At 44.8% G+C, this 18,627-nt stretch overlaps 1 protein-coding gene across 2 annotated transcripts in view; it reads left to right on the top strand.

Annotated features, from left to right (window-relative positions):
• LOC139584664 (kin of IRRE-like protein 3) overlaps positions 1 to 17,824 on the top strand; it is a 307,744-nt gene extending 289,920 nt beyond the window's left edge. For both annotated transcript variants that reach the window (XM_071416785.1, XM_071416774.1), the window contains exon 16: positions 16,054 to 17,824. In XM_071416785.1, the coding sequence (XP_071272886.1) occupies positions 16,054 to 16,539 (486 nt within the window). In that variant the 3' untranslated portion in view covers positions 16,540 to 17,824. The remainder of the gene's footprint in view (positions 1 to 16,053) is intronic.
• The last annotated feature ends 803 nt before the right edge of the window (positions 17,825 to 18,627 follow it).

The raw sequence follows: 18,627 nt of genomic DNA, 5'->3' as shown, positions 1-18,627 counted from the left end.
AATAACCCCATGTACATCAAAACCCACAAATAAATGGTTAATTGACCACAAAATCAACATTTTGCAATGGCCATCTCAGTCTCCGGGCTTGAACCCCATTGAAAACCTGTGGTTTTGAATTGATTTAGGGCAGCCATAAGCACAGACAAAGGATATCAATGAACTGGAAATAGTATGTATGGACGAATGCTCTCAGATCCCTTCCAATGGGTTCTTCAATCTCAAAAAGGCTCAGTGTCGTTATCCTCGCAAGGGGAGGGTGCTGGGGTATTGAAAACAGGGGATCCAATAATTGATTTTGTTAAACCAAATCTCTTTCTCTGAGCAATTGTATTGGTATAAAATAACATTATTCTTGTTTTTTAGCGTACATCACAGCTCAGTATTTATATTTATTTTATACAGTCTTTTTTGCTCATCTTTATCAAGGGATCAAAAAATGTTGGACCCCACTGTATATAACCAAGTATGAGATGCGGGAGTAAAGATTCATCCAAATGCATTAAGAGGTCACCGTCGTTATTGTGGAGAAGGAGTAGGATTGTGGGGTATGTAGGCTGTTCATACTGCAGTATGAAGCATTAAAGGGTTAGTTCACATAAAACAAAGATCTACTCTTTTTTTTCTCGACTTATGGTATTGTCAATTCATCCAGACATTTAAGCCCATTGGCATTGCTCAAACTGTTCGAATGAAATGACAACAGACTAGGTAATCCGGAAATAGGCACGGATATGCAATATCATTTGGGATATTGGAAACTTCCACTTTCAAAGGCTTAATTTAAGCCAGTTCCATGACACCTTTGAACCTTGACCCTGACTCTTATCTGTGAGGCTACCCCTTCTCCATCTCCCAGGTCAGATGTGTTATCTGCTGATATATTCTCATAAACCTTCCTCTTCTTCGGCTAATTCAATCCCCACCCTTGATATTCTGCTGCTTGGTGTACCATCCATTGTATCTTGCCATCTCTAATAGTGATTTGCAATAGCCCCCAGCCACAAGTACAGACAAAGATACAGAATCTGCTTGCTCTGACAGCAAAGTTAGTATTTTTCCACCTTTGGAATGTCGGCAGGCAAAGTTTATCTCTCTCCTCCAGTAATCGAACAATCAATTAATTCCAAGAAAGGAAATGGAGTAACATAGAGAGAATAAGAGAAGGAAGGTGGGGAAAACGCTTTACACACGTAGGCCGTGATTGAAAATAAACCGCCGTGGCAATTTTTCCACATACTGCTCCTACATGTGATATCATCAAGGCCATTTAATTGGCTGATAGCAGGATTTGTCTTCGTGGGAGGTGACTATTTCACACCCCAAAAGCAAGTAATCTATTTTTCACATGTTCGCACGCATCTGCCTGTTTCTTCGTTTTCCCATCATTCTTATGAATAGCAGTTCATTTGGATGTGACTGACCTTGGTCACAATAAGGCAAGCATTTGAATACATGAGAAACAATGGGTATTGCTGTGTCACAGCTTGAGACCACCTAGGTTTACGGCATAAATACCTGTTGATGAAGCCTGACATAGAAGTCAAGTTTATACTCTGCTTATGCACTCCGGGGTGAAGTTTCCCCTAGGTACAGATCTAGGACCCCCTTACCCTTCCCCATTTCTTACCTTAACAATTAGTGTGGGAAATGTCAAACTGACCCTTTACCCTACTCTATGTTGATGCTCTTTGTTGAAGAAACAGCTGGGGGATCAGCCTCACACAGAACACCAATAATGTAAGTGGTGCCTCAAAGAATTTATATTTCATCATTAAGTGCATATATTCATAACCAAAACGACGCAGCATAACTCTTCCCGGTTCAAATGAAAGCCAATGACTGGCTCATCAAAAGAGGAATGGCAGACATTAGATGGTTCTGTATGACTGTGCTGACGCAGATAAGGGAACAGATGAGCCTCTTTCAAACTGTAATCATCAATCTTTCAGTGAGTTATCTTTTTATTAAAAAAAAAATATTTAACCTTTATTTAACTAGGCAAGTCAGTTAATGAACAAATTCTTATTCACGATGACGGCCTACCAAAAAGCAAAAGTCCTCCTGCGGAGACGGGGGCTGGGTAAAAAAAAGAAATGTAGGACAAAACACCACAACAATACATAAAAAGAGACCTAAGAAAACAACACAGCATGGCAGCAATACAACATGACAACAACACAGTGGCAACACAACATGGCAGCAGCACAACATAGCAGTAGCATAAAACATGGTACAAACATTTGGGCACAGACACAAAGGGCACAGCACAAAGGGCAAAGAGGTAGAGACAACAATGAATGAAGAGATGGAGATAAAACTGTCCAGTTTGAGTGTTTTTTGCAGCTCGTTCAAGTCGCTAGTTGCAGCTAACTGAAAATTGGAACGACCCAGGGATGTGTGTGCTTTGAGGACCTTTAACAGAATGTGACTGGCAGAACGGGTGTTGTATGTGATAGCGGGGAGTGAGGCCTAAGAGGGTTTTATAAATAAGCATCAACCGGTGGGTCTTGCAATGGGTAGAAATCAGTGGAGGCTGGTGACTTGAAACAAATTAAGGAGGATGGGAGACCCACGGTATAGGCGCAGAACGCACGGAGACCAAAGTGTGCTTCAAAAATCATAAAATATGAATTATTTTAACCTAAAGCATTTAATAAAGACATTTATAGTACAATATTATGGGGAATGGGAATGAGAGGGGTACTTACACAGTGTTGGAAAGGGATCACAGCAGTGATTGAATGAGGGTGTGTGGCATGAGTTGAGGTGTTCAGAGGACAGTTTTTTACTGGGAAGACAAAAAAACAATGACACAGGACACTACACAGTTAGACAACATAGCTAAGAATGAGTTAGTCTAAGCAAGGAGTAAAATCTTTGATGTGTAGTAACGTGATTGTGTAATAATGTGTAGTAATTGTGATTGATTCTACATACAGGAAGGAGAGAAAATTGATAGGGGTACTCATTGTGCTTGGAAGGGAAACATTCAATGTGCCAGTGGATGAGTGGGCACATGAGACATAGTGGCTTCAGTTAATTAATTTTATTTATTTCACTTTTATTTAACCAGGTAGGCCAGTTGAGAACAAGTTCTCATTTACAACTGCGACCTGGCCAAGATAAAGCAAAGCAGTGCGACAAACACAACACAGAGTTACACATGGGATAAACAAACGTACAGTCAATAACACAACACAAAAATCTATGTAAAGTGTGTGCAAATGTAGTAAGATTAGGGAGGTAAGGTAATAAAATAAAGAAAGAAATGCACACCTATTTAGGCGAGGTGCTGGCGAGGTGCTGCGGGATGGAACGCCTGGAGCTGTTTAGCATCACCCCTCCACAGAACAAAAATATCATCAATATACCGTTTACAAATAATGATGTTAGGCAAGAAAACATTTTTGAGAGGATTGAAAATAGACTGTTTCTCCATGTAACCCACATACAAGTTAGCATAGTTGGGAGCCATGGGGGATCCCCTATCAGTACCCTTCGTCTGAATAAAGAAATCATTTAGAAACATGAAGTAGTTGTGTGTGAGTACTATTTCAGCCAATGTTATAATGCATGCACTGGAAGGCAGTTCATTAGGGTTACGTTGTAGAAGAAAATGTTCCATAGCTTCAATACCGCCCTCGTGTGGAATATTTGTGTATAACGACTCAACATCAAAAGTAACTAAGTATTCCTCGGGAGGATGTAGCCAAATTGTATCTATGATCGTACACCATCCATTTTTGTTTTTTGTATGCTATTTTAATATGAGAATTAACCAATGATATCAGGCCACACCCGGCCATTATTACAGACACCTGTGTGCCTTTTGACACTATATAAATGAGTCATCCCGCAGTGTTTGTCATTGTACCCTGATGAAGACAGCTTGTCTGTCGAAACATTGGACATAAATATTTTTGCATCTGAGCTCCTAGATTGTGCGGCTCTCCTTTATTTTTTAAGGCAATAAATAGGCCGTAGAGGCGATATAATTACAATTTAGCATTAACACTGGAGTGATAGATGATGATGTGCAAGTAGAGATACTGGGGTGCAAAAGAGCAACAACAAAAAAATAACAATATGGGGATGAGGTAGTTGGGTGTGCTAATTATAGATGGGCTGTGTACAGGTACAGTGATCATTAAGCTGCTCTGACAGCTGATGCTTAAAGTTAGAGAGGGAGATATAAGTCACCAGCTTCAGTGATTTTTGCAATTCGTTCCAGTCATTGGCAGCAGAGAACTGGAAGGAAAGGATGCCAAGAGTAGGTGTTGGCTTTGGGGATGACCAGTGAAATATACCTGCTGGAGCGCGTGCTATGGGTGGGTGTTGCTATGGTGACCAGTGAGCTGAGATAAGGCAGGGCTTTACCTAGCAAAGACTTATAGATGACCTGTAGCCAGTGGGTTTGGCGATGAATATGTAGCGAGGGCCAGCCAACGAGAGCATACAGGTCTCAGTGGTGGGTAGTATATGAGGCTTTAGTGACAAAACGGATGGCACTGTGATAGACTACATCCAATTTGCTGAGTAGAGTGTTGGAGGCTATTTTGTAAGTGACATCGCCCAAGTCAAGGATCGATAGGATAGTCAGTTTTACAAGGGTATGTTTGGCAGCATGAGTGAAGGAGGCTTTGTTGCGAAATAGGAAGCTGATTCTAGATTTGATTTTGGATTGGAAATGCTTAATGTGAGTCTAGAAGGAGAGTTTACAGTCTAACCAGACACCTAGGTATTTGTAGTTGTCCACATAATCTAAGTCCGTCCAGAGTAGTGATGCTGGATGGGCGGGCAGGTGTGGGCAGCGATCGGTTGAAGAGCATGCATATAGTTTTACTTGCGTTTAAGAGCAGTTGGAGGCCACGGAAGGAGAGTTGTATGGCATTGAAGCTCGTCTAGAGGTTATTTAAAACAGTGTACAAAGAAGGACCAGAAGTATACAGAATGGTGTTGTCTGCGTAGAGGTGGATCAGAGAATAACCAGCGGCAAGAGCGACATCATTGATGTATACAGAGAAGAGAGTCGGCCCGAGAATTGAACCCTGTGGCACCCCCATAGAGACTGCCAGAGGTCCGGACAACAGGCCCTCCGATTTGACACGCTGAACTCTATGTGAGAAGTAGTTGGTGAACCAGGCGAGGCAATCATTTGAGAAACCAAGGCTGTTGAGTCTGCCGATAAGAATGTGGTGATTGACAGAGTCGAAAGCCTTGGCCAGGTTGATGAAGACGGCTGCACAGTACTGTCTTTTATCGATGGCGGTTATGATATTGTTTAGTACCTTGAGCGTGGCTGAGGTGCACCTATGACCAGCTGGGAAACCAGATTGCATAGTGGAGAAGGTATGGTGGGATTCGAAATGGTCGGTGTTCTGTTTGTTAACTTGGCTTACAACATTTTTAGAAAGGCAAGGCAAGATGGATATAGGTCTGTAACAGTTTGGGTCTAGAGTGTCTCCCCCTTTGAAGAGGGGGATGACCGCAGCAGCTTTCCAATCTTTGGGGATCTCAGACGATACGAAAGAGAGGTTGAACAGGCTAGTAATAAGGGTTGCAACAATTTCTGCGGATCATTTTAGAAAGAGTGGGTCTAGATTGTCCAACCCAGCTGATTTGTAGGGATCCAGATTTTGCAGCTCTTTCAGAACATCAGCTGTCTGGATTTAGGTGGGGGGGGGGGGGGGGGCTTGGGCAAGTTGCTGCGAAGTGTGCAGAGCTGTTGGCCGGGGTAGGGGTAGCCAGGTGGAAAGCATGGCCAGCCGTAGAGAAATGAATGTTGATATTTTCGATTATCGTAGATTTATCGGTATTGACAGTGTTTCCTAGCCTCAGTGCGGTGGGCAGCTGGGAGGAGGTGCTCTTATTCTCCATGGACTTTACAGTGTCCCAGAACTTTTTGGAATTAGTCCTACAGGATGCAAATTTCTGTTTGAAAAAGCTAGCCTTAGCTTTCCTAGCTGACTGTGAATATTGGTTCCTGACTTCCCTGAAAACGTGCATATCGCGGGGGATATTCAATGCTAATGCAGTACGCCACATGATGTTTTTGTGCTGGTCAAGGGCAGTCAAGTCTGGGGTGAACCAAGGGCTATATTTGTTCTTAGTTCTACATTTTTTGAATGGGGAATCTTATTTCAGGTGGTGAGGGAATTACTTTTAAAGAACAACCAGGCATCCTCTACTGACGGGATGAGGTCAAAATCCTTCCAGGATACCCGGGCCAGGTCGATTAAAAAGGCCTGCTCGCTGAAGTGTTTTAGGGAGCATTTGACAGTGATGAGGGGTGGTCGTTTGACCGCGGACCCATTACGGACGCAGGCAATGAGGCAGTGATCGCTGAGATCCTGGTTGAAGACAGCAGAGGTGTATTTAGAGGGCAAGTTGGTCAGGATGATATCTATGAGGGTGCTCATGGTTACGGATTTAGGGTTGTACCTGGTAGGTTCATTGATAATTTGTGTGAGTTTGAGGGCATCTAGCTTAGATTGTAGGACGGCCGGGGTGCAGTTTAGGTCACCTAACAGTACAAACTCTGAAGACAGATGGGGGGCAATCAATTCACATATGGTGCCCAGGGCACAGCTGGGGCTGAGGGGGGTCTATAAGAAGAGGCAATGGTGAGAGACTTATTTCTAGAAAGGTGGATTTTTAAAAGTAGAAGCTCGAATTGTTTGGACACAGACCTGAGTTGTATGACAGTAGGCTGTCTGTAGGCTCTCCTCCCTGTAGGCTGTCTTGTCGTTGTTGGTAATCAAACCTACCACTGCAAACTTGATGATTGAGTTGGAGGTGTGCATGGACACGCAGTCATGGGTGAACAGGGAGTACAGGAGAGGGCTGATAACGCACCCTTGTGGGGCCCCAGTGTTGAGGATCAGCAGGGTGGAGATGTTGTTTCCTACCCTCACCACCTGGGGGCATCCCATCAGAAGGTCCAGGACCCAGTTGCACATGGTGGGATCGAGACCCAGGGTTTTGAGCTTAATGACGAGTTTGGAGGGTACTCTGGTGTTAAATGCTGAGCTGTAGTCGATGAACAGCATTCTTACATAGGTATTCCTATTGTCGAGATGGGTTAGGGCAGTGTGCAGTGTGATTGCGATTGCGTCGTCTGTGGACCTATTGGGGCGGTAAGCAAATTGGAGTGGGTCTAGGGTGTCAGGTAGGGTGGAGGTGATATGATCCTTGACTACTTCCGGGTTGGAGCGAGCGGTCGCATCTCGCACTTCGCTCCGCAGGTAGTATAACTTTTCATTACATTTCATTATAGTACAACGGTTTGATTTGTCTGATCTTAGCAATTTCTTCTTAGCTAGCTACATAGCCGTCTTTGTATCAAAGATAATTGCGTAATTATCGTAATTCGTCGTCCTAACGTAGTCAACACTGCTATCTGGCCAGCAGCTAGCCAGCTAGCCAACGTCCACCGTCTACCGAATAGCAGCACTGTAGAAACTATTACACTCAACGGAACGACTTGATTAGTGTAGTGTTAGCTAGCTACATAGTTGTCTTTGCTGTCTTCGTATCCAAGATAATTGTGTAGTTTAGAGTGTGTAGTTTTAGAGTGATTATCTTAATTTACCGAGGTTAGCTAGCCAGCTATTTGTCGTCCTTAACGTAGGAAACACTGCTAGCCAGCCAACAGCTAGCCAACGTCTACCGAATAGGAGCACTGTAGAAACTATTACACTCAACGGAACGACTTGATTAGCGTAGTGTTAGCTAGCTACATAGTTGTCTTTGCTGTCTTCGTATCCAAGATAATTGTGTAGATTACAGTAATTATCGTAATTTACCGAGGTTAGCTAGCCAGCTATTTGTCGTGCCTCTTAACGTAGGAAACACTGCTAGCTAGCCAGCAGCTAGCCAGCTAGCCAACGTCTACCGTCTACCGAATAGCAGCACTGTAGAGACTATTACATTACAACGGAACGACTTGGTTAGTGTAGTGTTAGCTAGCTACATAGTTGTCTTTGCTGTCAAGATAATTGTGTAGTTTGAGTAATTGTCGAGGTTACCTAGCCAGTTACCGAGGCTACCTAGCCAGCTACACTTTCAAACTAAGTCAACAACGCAGCCATTGCTAGCCAGCCTACTTCAGCAGCACTGTATCATTTTTTTGTCAATAAGATTTCTTGCAACGTAAGTTTAACTTTCTGAACATTCGAGACGTGTAGTCCACTTGTCATTCCAATCTCCTTTGCATTAGCGTAGCCTCTTCTGTAGCCTGTCAACTATGTGTCTGTCTATCCCTCTTCTCTCCTCTCTGCACAGACCATACAAACGCTTCACACCGCGTGGCCGCTGCCTGGTGGTCCCAGCACGCACGACCCACGTGGAGTTCCAGGTCTCCGGCAGCCTCTGGAACTGCCGATCTGCGGCCAACAAGGCAGAGTTCATCTCAGCCTATGCTTCCCTCCAGTCCCTCGACTTCTTGGCACTGACGGAAACATGGATTACCACAGATAACACTGCTACTCCTACTGCTCTCTCCTCGTCTGCCCACGTGTTCTCGCACACCCCGAGAGCTTCTGGTCAGCGGGGTGGTGGCACTGGGATCCTCATCTCTCCCAAGTGGACATTCTCTCTTTCTCCCCTGACCCATCTGTCTATCGCCTCCTTTGAATTCCATGCTGTCACAGTTACCAGCCCTTTCAAGCTTAACATCCTTATCATTTATCGCCCCCCAGGTTCCCTTGGAGAGTTCATCAATGAGCTTGACGCCTTGATAAGCTCCTTTCCTGAGGATGGCTCACCTCTCACAGTTCTGGGTGACTTTAACCTCCCCACGTCTACCTTTGACTCATTCCTCTCTGCCTCCTTCTTTCCACTCCTCTCCTCTTTTAACCTCACCCTCTCACCTTCCCCCCCTACTCACAAGGCAGGCAATACGCTTGACCTCATCTTTACTAGATGCTGTTCTTCCACTAATCTCATTGCAACTCCCCTCCAAGTCTCTGACCACTACCTTGTATCCTTTTCCCTCTCGCTCTCATCCAACACTTCCCACACTGCTCCTACTCGGATGGTATCGCGCCGTCCCAACCTTCGCTCTCTCTCCCCCGCTACTCTCTCCTCTTCCATCCTATCATCTCTTCCCTCTGCTCAAACCTTCTCCAACCTATCTCCTGATTCTGCCTCCTCAACCCTCCTCTCCTCCCTTTCTACATCCTTTGACTCTCTATGTCCCCTATCCTCCAGGCCGGCTCGGTCCTCCCCTCCTGCTCCGTGGCTCGACGACTCATTGCGAGCTCACAGAACAGGGCTTCGGGCAGCCGAGCGGAAATGGAGGAAAACTCGCCTCCCTGCGGACCTGGCATCCTTTCACTCCCTCCTCTCTACATTCTCCTCTTCTGTCTCTGCTGCTAAAGCCACTTTCTACCACTCTAAATTCCAAGCATCTGCCTCTAACCCTAGGAAGCTCTTTGCCACCTTCTCCTCCCTCCTGAATCCTCCTCCCCCTCCCCCCCCCTCCTCCCTCTCTGCGGATGACTTCGTCAACCATTTTGAAAAGAAGGTCGACGACATCCGATCCTCGTTTGCTAAGTCAAACGACACCGCTGGTTCTGCTCACACTGTCCTACCCTGTGCTTTGACCTCTTTCTCCCCTCTCTCTCCAGATGAAATCTCGCGTCTTGTGACGGCCGGCCGCCCAACAACCTGCCCGCTTGACCCTATCCCCTCCTCTCTTCTCCAGACCATTTCCGGAGACCTTCTCCCTTACCTCACCTCGCTCATCAACTCATCCTTGACCGCTGGCTACGTCCCTTCCGCCTTCAAGAGAGCGAGAGTTGCACCCCTTCTGAAAAAACCTACACTCGATCCCTCTGATGTCAACAACTACAGACCAGTATCCCTTCTTTCTTTTCTCTCCAAAACTCTTGAACGTGCCGTCCTTGGCCAGCTCTCCTGCTATCTCTCTCAGAATGACCTTCTTGATCCAAATCAGTCAGGTTTCAAGACTAGTCATTCAACTGAGACTGCTCTTCTCTGTGTCACGGAGGCGCTCCGCACTGCTAAAGCTAACTCTCTCTCCTCTGCTCTCATCCTTCTAGACCTATCGGCTGCCTTTGATACTGTGAACCATCAGATCCTCCTCTCCACCCTCTCCGAGTTGGGCATCTCCGGCGCGGCCCACGCTTGGATTGCGTCCTACCTGACAGGTCGCTCCTACCAGGTGGCGTGGCGAGAATCTGTCTCCGCACCACGTGCTCTCACCACTGGTGTCCCCCAGGGCTCTGTTCTAGGCCCTCTCCTATTCTCGCTATACACCAAGTCACTTGGCTCTGTCATATCCTCACATGGTCTCTCCTATCATTGCTATGCATACGACACACAATTAATCTTCTCCTTTCCCCCTTCTGATAACCAGGTGGTGAATCACATCTCTGCATGTCTGGCAGACATATCAGTGTGGATGACGGATCACCACCTCAAGCTGAACCTCGGCAAGACGGAGCTGCTCTTCCTCCCGGGGAAGGACTGCCCGTTCCATGATCTTGCCATCACGGTTGACAACTCCATTGTGTCCTCCTCCCAGAGCGCTAAGAACCTTGGCGTGATCCTGGACAACACCCTGTCGTTCTCAACCAACATCAAGGCGGTGACCCGTTCCTGTAGGTTCATGCTCTACAACATTCGCAGAGTACGACCCTGCCTCACACAGGAAGCGGCGCAGGTCCTAATCCAGGCACTTGTCATCTCCCGTCTGGATTACTGCAACTCGCTGTTGGCTGGGCTCCCTGCCTGTGCGATTAAACCCCTACAACTCATCCAGAACGCCGCAGCCCGTCTGGTGTTCAACCTTCCCAAGTTCTCTCACGTCACCCCGCTCCTCCGCTCTCTCCACTGGCTTCCAGTTGAAGCTCGCATCCGCTACAAGACCATGGTGCTTGCCTACGGAGCTGTGAGGGGAACGGCACCTCCGTACCTTCAGGCTCTGATCAGGCCCTACACCCAAACAAGGGCACTGCGTTCATCCACCTCTGGCCTGCTCGCCTCCCTACCTCTGAGGAAGTACAGCTCCCGCTCAGCCCAGTCAAAACTGTTCGCTGCTCTGGCACCCCAATGGTGGAACAAACTCCCCCACGACGCCAGGTCAGCGGAATCAATCACCACCTTCCGGAGACACCTGAAACCCCACCTCTTTAAGGAATACCTAGGATAGGATAAAGTAATCCTTCTAACCCCCCCCCCCCCCCTTAGAGTTAGATGCACTATTGTAAAGTGGTTGTTCCACTGGACATAAGGTGAATGCACCAACTTGTAAGTCGCTCTGGATAAGAGCGTCTGCTAAATGACTTAAATGTAAATGTAGTCTCTCAAAGCACTTCATGATGACGGAAGTGAGTGCTATGGAGCGATAGTCATTTAGCTCAGTTACCTTAGCTTTCTTGGGAACAACTGTGGCCCTCTTGAAGCATGTGGGAACAGCAGACTGAGATAGGGATTGATTGAATATGTCCGTAAACACAGCAGCCAGCTGGTCTGCACATGCTCTGAGGACGCGGCTAGGGATGCCGTCTGAGCCGGCAGCCTTGCAAGGGTTAACACGTTTAAATGTTTTACTCACGTTGGCTGCGGTGAAGGAGAGCCCGCAGGTTTTGGTAGCGGGCCGTGCCGGTGGCACTGTATTGTCCTCAAAGCGAGCAAAGAGGTTGTTTACTTTGTCTGGGAGCAAGACATCGGGGTCTGCGACGGGGCTGGTTTTCTTTTTGTAGTCCGTGATTGACTGTGGACTCTGCCACATACCTCTCGTGTTTGAGCCGTTGAATTGCGACTCTACTTTGTCTCTATACTGATGCTTAGCTTGTTTGATTGCCTTTCGGAGTGAATAGCTATACTGTTTGTATTCGGTCAAGTTTACGGTCGCCTTGCCCTGATTAAAAGCAGTTGTTCGCACTTTCAGTTTTACGCGAATGCTGCCATAAGTCCACGGTTTCTGGTTGGGGAAGATTTTAATAGTCGCCGTGGGTACAACATCACCGATGCACTTGCTAATAAACTCGCTCACCGAATCAGCGTATACATCAATGTTGTTGTTCGACGCTATCTGGAACATATCCCAGTCCACGTGATCGAAGCAATCTTGAAGCGTGGAATCAGATTGGTTGGACCAGCTTTGAACAGACCTGAGCACGGGCGTTTCCTGTTTTAGTTTTTGTCTATAGGCTGGGAGCAACAAAATGGAGTCGTGGTCAGATTTGCCGAAAGGAGGGCGAGGGAGGGCTTTGTATGTGTCGCGGAAGTTAGAGTAGCAATGATCCAGAATTTTGCCAGCCCGGGTCGCGCATTCGATATGCTGATAAAATTTAGGGAGCCTGGTTTTCAGATTAGCCTTGTTAAAATCCCCAGCTACAATAAATGCATCTTCAGGATATGTGGTTTCCACTTTACATAGATTGCAATGAAATTCTTTCAGGGCCGTCGAGGTGTCTGCTTGGGGGGGATATACACTACTGTGATTATAATCGGAGAGAATTCTCTTGGTAGATAATGCGGTCGGCATTTGATTGTAAGTAATTCTAGGTCAGGTGCACAAAATTACTTGAGTTCCTGTATGTTGTCATGATCACAACACGACTCGTTAATCATAAGGCATACACCCCCACCCTTCTTCTTACCAGAGAGATGTTGTTTCTGTCGGCGGTGGCTGTACCAACTCTGATAACGTATCCCGAGTGAGCCATGTTTCCGTGAAACAGAGAATGTTACAATCTCTGGAAGGCAACCCTTGCTCGGATTTCGTCTACCTTGTTGTCAAGAGACTGGACATGGCGAGTAGTATACTCAGGAGCGGTGGGCGATGTGCCTCCGTCTACGGAGCCTGACCAGAAGACAACTCCGTCTGCCCCTTTTGCGGCGCCGTTGTTTTGGGTCGCCTGCTGGGATCCGATCCATTGTCCTGGGTGGTGGTCCAAACAGAGGTTCTATCTCTATGAATTTAAATCAGACATCTCAAAATTCATAAAGTCAAACACAGACTGCGCATCTTGCCCACTTGACACTTCAAAGTAGCCCAAGAAACATTCCTGAATAAAGCCCTGATCATCCACATACCTGACAACTGCAAGCAGACTGGTGGTACCATAGGTCCCAGAGTGGGGGGGCAATTCTTGCCCCTTGGGGCCTGGAGTTTTTCCTTATAAGTTAACCTAACTAGGAAACTCTGGACCCTATAAGGTATGGCAGTGATTAATCAACTGTAACAAAGGTTTTATATGGGCTATGATGGGACCAGTTTTTCCTAATCAAGTTACATGGTTTTAAAAAAACTCCTGAAAAACAATTCTGGCCCTGGGGGGATGAAAAACCTGTCAAACTGCAGCTACCTTATATTTGTTCATACAAATTATATTTAGACTAGATTAGGAGGGGTATTTCCTCTACCCGGACAACAACTGATAGACAATAGAACTCACAGGGCTGAGCTTGCTTTATGCATGTTTGCATCATGCAGGCCTATGTAATTGTAGGCCTTATAAAAAAATATTCACATCTGACATCACTATTATGTTGATTGATTAATTCCAGGTAATAATTTTGGATTAAAATCGTATAGGCAGCCTAGCCAGCCCAATTTTGGATATAATCTAAATTTGATCACATTCACATTTTCTCCTGACATACAAATTGACTATAAATACATAACGTTACCAATTAGTTTACCCTGACCAGATGGACAGGGTGCATAGGCTGTATGCAGCTGCTCTTATTAGTAGCCTACAGTTGATCAGACAGAAAAATAGTCTCATTTTCATCCCATACAGCATGTCAGATTTGTAATGTTTAGGTGTAGCCGAGGCTGCTGCAACATTTATGTCATGAGTTTTTGCTTGTGTCTGTCCGGAGTGATTACGTGTTATCATCTTTGCTAAATAAATACCATAGGAAAGTGCAAAGCCTACTTGAGCGCACGCGGAAAAATGCGCTGCATCAACCTCTCTCTTTAGTCTAACATTTAATGGATGAGGCGATGGAAGCTATCAAATCATTCATAATTGTTTTCGACATCCCAGAAAAGATGTTCAGCATGTAAAGCATTGTAATGTGCAATTACAGGCGGCTTGATGATAGGCTCCCTGTTAATCAGCTATACATTTGATACCAGTTGGTATTGAACAATCTCACCTTTTCATCCTTCTTCATGAAACTGATCTCAGGCAGAGGTCAACCCTCGCTTGCAATTCACACCTTTTCCGTGTACCGCACAGAGAATGAAAGGGGTATTTCAACAAAAAGTCCACAACAGGGGCCAGCTGAGTATAAGACTGTATCATCTGCATACAAATGGATAAGAGCGCTTCCTAATGCCTGAGTTATGTTGATGTAAATTGAGAAGAGCGTGGGACCTAGGATTGAGCCTTGGTGTACTCCCTTGGTGACAAGCAGTGGCTGAGGCAGCAGATGTTCTGACTTTATATACTGCACTCTTTGAGAGAGGTGGTTAGCAAACCACGCCAAAGACTCCTCAGAGGCACGAATGGAAAGGTCTACCATATCAAAAACTTTGTTTCAATAAAAATAGCAGCACAACATTGCTTAGAATCAAGGGCAATGGTGACGTCATTTAAGACCTTTAAGGTTGCAGTGACACATCCATAACCTGAGCGTAAACCAGATTGCATACCAGAGAACATACAATAGACATCAAGACAGACAGGGCAAAATATAAATTGGCCTACAGTAGCAAGAAAAATTATGTGAACCCTTTGGAAATACCTGGATTTCTGAATAAATTGGTCATAAAATTTGATCTGATCTTCTTCTAGGTCACAACAATAGACAAACACAGTCTGCTTACAATAATAACACACAAACAAGTATACGTTTTCATGTCTTTATTGAACACACCGTGTAAACATTCACAATGCAAGGTGGGAAAAGTATGTGAACCCTTGGATTTAATAACTGGTTGACCCTCCTTTGGCAGGAATAACCTCAACCAAACATTTTCTGTAGTTGCGGATCTGACCTGCACAACGGACAGGAGGAATTTTGGACCATTCCATTTTACAAAACTGTTTCATTTCAGCAATATTCTGGGATGTATGGTGTGAACTGCTCTCTTGAGGTCAGTCAGAGTCAGGAATCTGACTGGGCCACTCCAGAAGGCGTATTTTCTTCTGTTGAAGCCATTCTGTTGTTGATTTACTTCTGTGTTTTGGGTCGTTGTCCTGTTGCATCACCTAACTTCTGTTGAGCTTTAATTGGCGGACAGATAGCCTTACATTCTCCTGCAAAATGTCTTGATAAAGTTGGGAATTAATGTTGATCAATTTTAGGTAATAAGATTCTCGTGTTAACGTGCAGAAAACCCAGGCTTTTACGAGAGCAGATATCAGTGAAGCAGAACTCATCAGAGCACAAGTCAGAATTGGGGCTAGCAACAGTAGATGGGCCAGGGAGTACATGCACATTTCCACGGCAGAGGACATGGAAAGCTCTGTAGTGTTGATTTTTTATGACATTTGAATGTTCATCAGATGGTTACAAAGATCATATTGTACAGAAATTTCATCAGATAACATGAATACAAAGCCGATGTGAGGTGGTTAGAATAGGATCGGAGGCCAAGAGTCCGTGTAAACAATCAGAGTTGCGAGTGTGGGAACAAACATTGTCTGTCCCATGTTTCGGTTTAAACAAGTAAGTTCATAGTCAACAAAGCATGCAGTAGTCATGGTGCAAATAGCATAAAATATTCTACACACAACAATATTTGGTGTTGTTTAGGTGACTAGCTCCAATTCCACACAATGCTTCTCTTGATTGGACACTAGACCTGAGCACCTAGTGGCCCTCGGCAATACTGGCAAGATGCATTTCTTTACTATCACCATTGTGCCTAATGAGAAAATTAGTTTAAATAGGAACGGCTATCTATGATTCAGATCTGAGATGTTCTTTGGCTAACAATGCAATCACAATAACAACTACCAAAATAGTAACTACACTGACATGCCTTCCATTTTATTTGTCTCCTATCCTTACACTAAATTAACACCTCCCTTTGTGTCTTTGTCCCCTCTCCTCCACAAGGATCCAACCAATGGCTATTACAGTGTCAATACCTTCAAGGAGCACCATGGCACCCCGACTATGTCAATGGCCGCCAACCAGACCAGCGGCGCTGAGGTCAGGAACCCTTTGGCTTCTTCTTCATCCACCATGGGAAAGCAGCGTGTGCCTACGGGCATGTCCTTCACAAACATCTACAACACGCTAGGTGCTGGGCCCAACCGCCTGTACGACTACAGCCAGCGCTTCGTGCTTGGCATGGGCAGCAGCTCTATCGAGTTGTGCGAGCGCGAGTTCCAGCGGGGCTCACTTAGTGACTCCAACTCCTTCATCGACACGCAGTGTGACAGCAGCGTGAGCAGCTACAACAAGCAGGACGGCTACGTGCAGTTTGACAAGGACAGCAAGGCCTCGGCTGCCTCCTCATCTTCCCACTACTCGCAGTCGTCCTCGCAGAACTCAGACCAGACGCGGCCGCTGCAGAAACGCATGCAGACCCATGTGTAATGGCAGAAGGAGCTATGGATGGGGGTGGGTTCGGACGGGATGGGTCGAGGATAGCACCTTTGGACACTTTAAGGAACACTGCCTGACTGGTATACAGTGCTATTTTTTGTTTGGTTTGTACTCTGGTCCACCCGAGGGAGATGATGCAGTATTCCACCTTTGGCAGACGGTGGGCAACTGCGGTGTCCACATTAGGACAGCCTGAAGTCCTGCTGAGACTGAGGCTGTCGTAATATGGACATTGTACGTACCACTCTTTTTACATGTTATTTGGATTACATGGGGTACACTCTATTCCCCTTGAAACAAGCTTTTCAAACAAAAAAGATCATAACCTTGAGAGCTACAATTGGTGGAAAAAAAGATGACAATCAAAAGTCTACTTTCTAAATGAAAAATGCTCTGCTGTTGTCCCCTATTCTGTTTCAGCTAGTGGACTGCCTCAAAATGCACAGCTGTAGGTATTATTCACACGTATGTGTCGATAAATTCCAGAATTGTTTAAAAGTTTATTTTCATTATGAAGGAAGACAAACTCTTGGGCCTATGTTCATGTGCCCGGTTGGAGTTTGAAGCACAAAGGGGTATATTGTTAAAAACCATCCGAGGCATTTCTTGTACGTGCAAGAAAATATCCTTAGATAGATAATGAAACCTCTGAGGAAATATGGTGTGAGCGGCAGGCAATGTAATAAAGACGAACACCTTGCCAACTGGCTGACCTGCAGGTCTAATATCCCTACACCTGGACAACTTTAAATTCTCAACGGATTATAGATTTTGGCCCTTTTGGTTATCTAGGTCAATTCTATATTTTGCTCCTATATTTTGGATTTATGAAGATTTTTTGGCCTTTTTGATGTATGCCTTGTGAAAGTTCATTACTGAGTCACAGATCATAGATAAATGCATGGAGAAGTGGATGTGTCATACTGTTGTACTACTTCACTTGAGCTGACCTTTCAATTGCTTTGTTCACTCACAAACCGTCAGTTCCTGAAAGGACAGTGTCATATTTACACATCAGAGAAAGGGTCAAGGACCTTATCATCTGTACTTTTCCATTCAATGTGAGACATTTGCAGCCTGATCTTATATGTGTGAGCAGATAGCTGTGGAGCCAAATACAATGTCATCTCTGCCGGAGCTGTTCTAATTTTTGTGGCTTGCCATGCTTAGCTGATATCGTGTTGTTTACACTGGAGCTCTGTAAATCCAGCATTTTTGTGTACTGTGATTTGACCACTAAATGACGGCGATGAAGATAAAGTAACTTTTTTCTGTCTGTTGCCTCTGTGGTTACAATGACTTGGTGCCCACTGTTTTAAGTTTTGTCTCAAATTGTACTATTCAGTTTGCAGTGACAATTAGGTGGTTCTGTTCAAGAGTAAATACTGAAGGTGGTTAGCAAACAATATAATTAACATTTACTACAGTAGGACCTAAAACATATGAACTCGTTGAGAATGTAGGTCGTTTGGAACACAGACATGTCTGTAACTTTGAATTTCACTTTTTAAATAACACGCCAAACCTTTATAGAAAAATATTGATTGCATATTTACATGTGTTTTCCTTTTACATATCCCAGTTTGATATTGTCAGTTCAGTTGATCAATCAATCTATAACACTGGGGTTTGTGTCTGAGGTCCTACTGTACTATGACTTCATTAAATAATTACAATTGATCAATATAACTCAATATGACATGAAACAACTCAATATGATGAAGGTTGCGTGGGATCTTTTGGGATTTTAAGTTGAGAGTGCCAATATGAGGATCCTCACAGTGAAGCATTGTCTCATACAACAAAAAGTCACCAAATCTTAATTCCTCTCTCAACTACGTTCAAAAGCAAATTACTCATTTGGGTAACAGTTTCCAATCATTAATAAGGCATTTGTTAATTATCTAATTTCAAATCATTACACCAATATAAACAATCACCAGTATGTCATTTATAAACCAAATGACTTCCCAATGTAGTTTGATATTTTAATGCAGCCTCCATCCATACCCTGCCTGTTTAGTAATGACCAGCACCACCATTCATAATGACTGATTATCATATGCCTTACAACAAAGA

This window comes from Salvelinus alpinus, chromosome 1 (genome assembly GCF_045679555.1).
Source record: "Salvelinus alpinus chromosome 1, SLU_Salpinus.1, whole genome shotgun sequence".
In the NCBI taxonomy this organism is placed as follows: domain Eukaryota; kingdom Metazoa; phylum Chordata; class Actinopteri; order Salmoniformes; family Salmonidae; genus Salvelinus; species Salvelinus alpinus.
The sequence above is the reverse complement of the archived record's forward strand: the minus strand, read 5'-3'. Positions and strand labels throughout refer to the sequence as shown.